Source organism: Callorhinus ursinus, unplaced genomic scaffold (genome assembly GCF_003265705.2).
Source record: "Callorhinus ursinus isolate GAN/ISIS: 27379988/994484 unplaced genomic scaffold, GSC_fseal_2.0 scaffold13, whole genome shotgun sequence".
NCBI lineage: Eukaryota > Metazoa > Chordata > Mammalia > Carnivora > Otariidae > Callorhinus > Callorhinus ursinus.
The window spans coordinates 13739806-13742595 of NW_027397075.1; the positions used below are offsets into that span (position 1 = coordinate 13739806).

General features: G+C 66.3%; 1 protein-coding gene across 2 annotated transcripts in view; it reads left to right on the forward strand.

Annotated features, from left to right (window-relative positions):
- Positions 1 to 310: 310 nt before the first annotated feature.
- Positions 311 to 2790, forward strand: part of LOC112828208 (testisin-like) — a 4373-nt gene continuing 1893 nt past the window's right edge. The window contains exons 1-5 of one of the 2 annotated variants that reach the window (XM_025877121.2): positions 311 to 486; positions 592 to 621; positions 710 to 736; positions 928 to 1093; positions 1599 to 1882. In XM_025877121.2, the coding sequence (XP_025732906.1) occupies positions 420 to 486; positions 592 to 621; positions 710 to 736; positions 928 to 1093; positions 1599 to 1882 (574 nt within the window). In that variant the 5' untranslated portion in view covers positions 311 to 419. The remainder of the gene's footprint in view (positions 487 to 591; positions 622 to 709; positions 737 to 927; positions 1094 to 1598; positions 1883 to 2790) is intronic. The other variant, XM_025877122.2, reaches the window with a different exon arrangement.

Sequence of the window (2790 nt, forward strand, 5' to 3'; positions counted from 1 at the left end):
CGCTCAAGGAGGCCGTGTTAATGTGTTCTCACGGGAGTCCCGGCTGTGGGCCAGCCTTGGCCCTTCCCGGACGAGGCGGTGCGTGGAGGAACGGGGGGCAATGGGGGCAACGGGGCGGGGGCGGCCAGGACCCCAGGGTCGCCGACAAGCAGGACCGTGTGGGCGCACGGTGGGGTTCGGAGACCCCACCCCAGTCGAAGCTCCAAGCCGGCGGCGCCGTGAGGTCCGACGTTCCCCGACGAAGGGACCCTCCCCCACCGCCCCCCGCCGCCCCCGGAGAGGTCCAGCCCGGGGTGGGGGGGCGGGGGGAGAAGGTGTGGGCCGGCGTGACGGGCGCTCCCTCTCCCTCAGGGGGCGCCCTGTCCGGGCCCCCGAGCGGGCGGAAGCAGAGGGGGCGCCAAGCGGCGGGAGACGAGGCCATGGGCGCGCGCGTCGGGGCGCTGCTGCTGGCGCAGCTGCTGGTGCGAGTGGAGCTCGGGAGGCAGGGTGAGCTCAGGCGGGGGCCGCCGGCCGGCGTCGGGCTGCTGGAGGGGCGGCTGGGGCGCGCGCAGACCGGGCGGAGCTCACCCGCGCCCCCCCCGCCCCCCCCAGAGTTTCAGGATCAGGACCAGCTGTTTGCAGGTAAGGCGCCCAGGACGCGCGCTTCCCCCCGCGGGGCCCCTGAGCCGCAGCGTAGAGGGCGCCTCATCTTCTCCTCTCCTCCGCCCAGGTTTCGAGAACTCGTCGTTGCTCACGTGTAACTGCCGGGCCCCTGGGGAGAGGGGCGGGCGCCCGCGGACCACGTGGGGAGGGTTCCGGGGTCCCCTGGTCCCCCTGCGGCGCGACCCCCGACGCGCGCCCTTCCCGGTTCCCGAAGGGGAGCCCCTTCCCTTCGCGCAGGAGGGCGGGGTCCTGCCGCTCAGCCGCGTGTCCGTCTGTCCGTCCCAGGGCCCTGTGGCCAACGAACCGTTTCGACGCGCGTGGTGGGCGGAAAGGACTCGGAGCTGGGGCGCTGGCCGTGGCAGGGCAGCCTGCGCTTATGGGGCTCCCACCACTGCGGAGCGAGCCTGCTGAACCGCCGCTGGGTGCTCACGGCCGCGCACTGCTTCGAAAAGTGAGTCTGGGGGCGGGCGGCCCACTGATTGGCCGGCCAGGTCTTGTGCGCCCTCCGGGTTCAGATTCTCCTGAGCCCCAGGCCCGGCTGCAGCCATGTGAGGAAAACCTCGTTCCCCTTCTTCTAGAACGTTCTTCAGAACATTCGCACGCACTTTTGTGTCGTGTTCTTTTCTGTCTTCTTTTCTCCCCAAATGGCAGCACCAGGCATCTCCTTCCTCATCCCACGTCCAGGGGGAGGCGTACCAGGGGGTGGAAGGAGGTGGGGAAGTGCTGGGCACAGAGCCTGGCCTGTGGTGAAGGTGGTGGTGGAGTTTTCCACCTGCTCTGGTCCTGTGCATCTGTTCATTGTATTTTTAGGACAGCTGTGGGAGGTGACAGGCTGGCTGAGTGGCCAGATTAGGCTCCACGGGGAGGCACCCTGCTGCCCCCAGTCCCCAAGCCCTCAGGTGTGCTCCGGCCTGGTCTCCTCTAAAGACCCCTGCCTGCTCTGTCGTCCCTGTCAGGCACAGTGATCCGTTCGAGTGGTCGGTCCAGTTCGGGGAGCTGTCTGCCTCGCCGTCTCTGTGGAATCTGCAGGCCTACTACAACCGGTACAGTGTGGAGGAGATCATTTTGAGCCCCATGTACCTGGGGGCTTCATCCTATGACATCGCCCTGCTGAAGCTGTCCTCCTCTGTCACCTACAATAAGTACATCCAGCCCATCTGTGTTCTGACCTCCTCTTCCGAGTTCCAGAACCGGACCAACTGCTGGGTGACCGGCTGGGGGGACATCCAAGAAGATCAGGGTGAGGCTGGGGGCGGGGGGGGGCCTCACGCTCCACCATCTGTTGCATCTGCACCTGGGTCTGTGTGCAGCTGGGGCCGCTCAGCACTGTCTCCTCACCTGCTGTCCGCTCCTGCCCCCCCCCTCCGGAAGGGACAGACTTCTGTCCTCACAGCCGCTTCCCTCTCCCTTCCGGAGACTGTGAGCCAGGAGCCGCAGTGAGAGGGAGCCCAGCTGGGCCCGGGCCTGCACCCCCCAGACTGAAGCGGTCCTGGGGTTGGGGGAGGGCCTCAGAAGGCCTTGGGCCAAGCCTTCTTTCCACCTCAGCACGGGTGCTCACCCAGCCCCCAGCCATCCCGACCCTGGCTCTCCCACACCTTCTCCGTCTACCTGCCTTGCTTCCTTGCCTGGAGCACTGAGCCCATTACTCGGTCCTGGCAATTTCAAGCCATCCATAATCCTTGGTTCCCCAGCCTGCTCTCTGGGGGGTCCTTGGGCCAGCATGAAGTGCCACTTGCATATCTCTCGCCATGAATTCCCTGAAACTGCTGGGCACAGCCTTCCCGGAGGTGCCGTGGGCCTGGACTGCCCCATACACTGCTCCCTGGCCCGGCCCACTCCTGCAGCACCCCTTCCCACAGCAGCAACAGCAGGGAAAGGTCCCGGCGCGTGTGCTCTGTGGCTGGCGCTGTCCTGGGCTCTCGAGACTGAGGAATGAGCAGTGTGATGGCTCTCTTCCTTCTGGACCTTACCTATGAATGAGGGTGGGAACATTTTTATACTGGCTTTATAGATGAGGAAAGTGAGAGAGGCGGAGAAATTGCCGGAAGGCCCCTGAAAGAGTCAGTGGAGAGGCCAGGGCTCATTGGCTGAGAGGGTAAGGTGTCCTTAAGGTCACACATCTGGAATTGGCCGGGGGCGGGGGGGGGG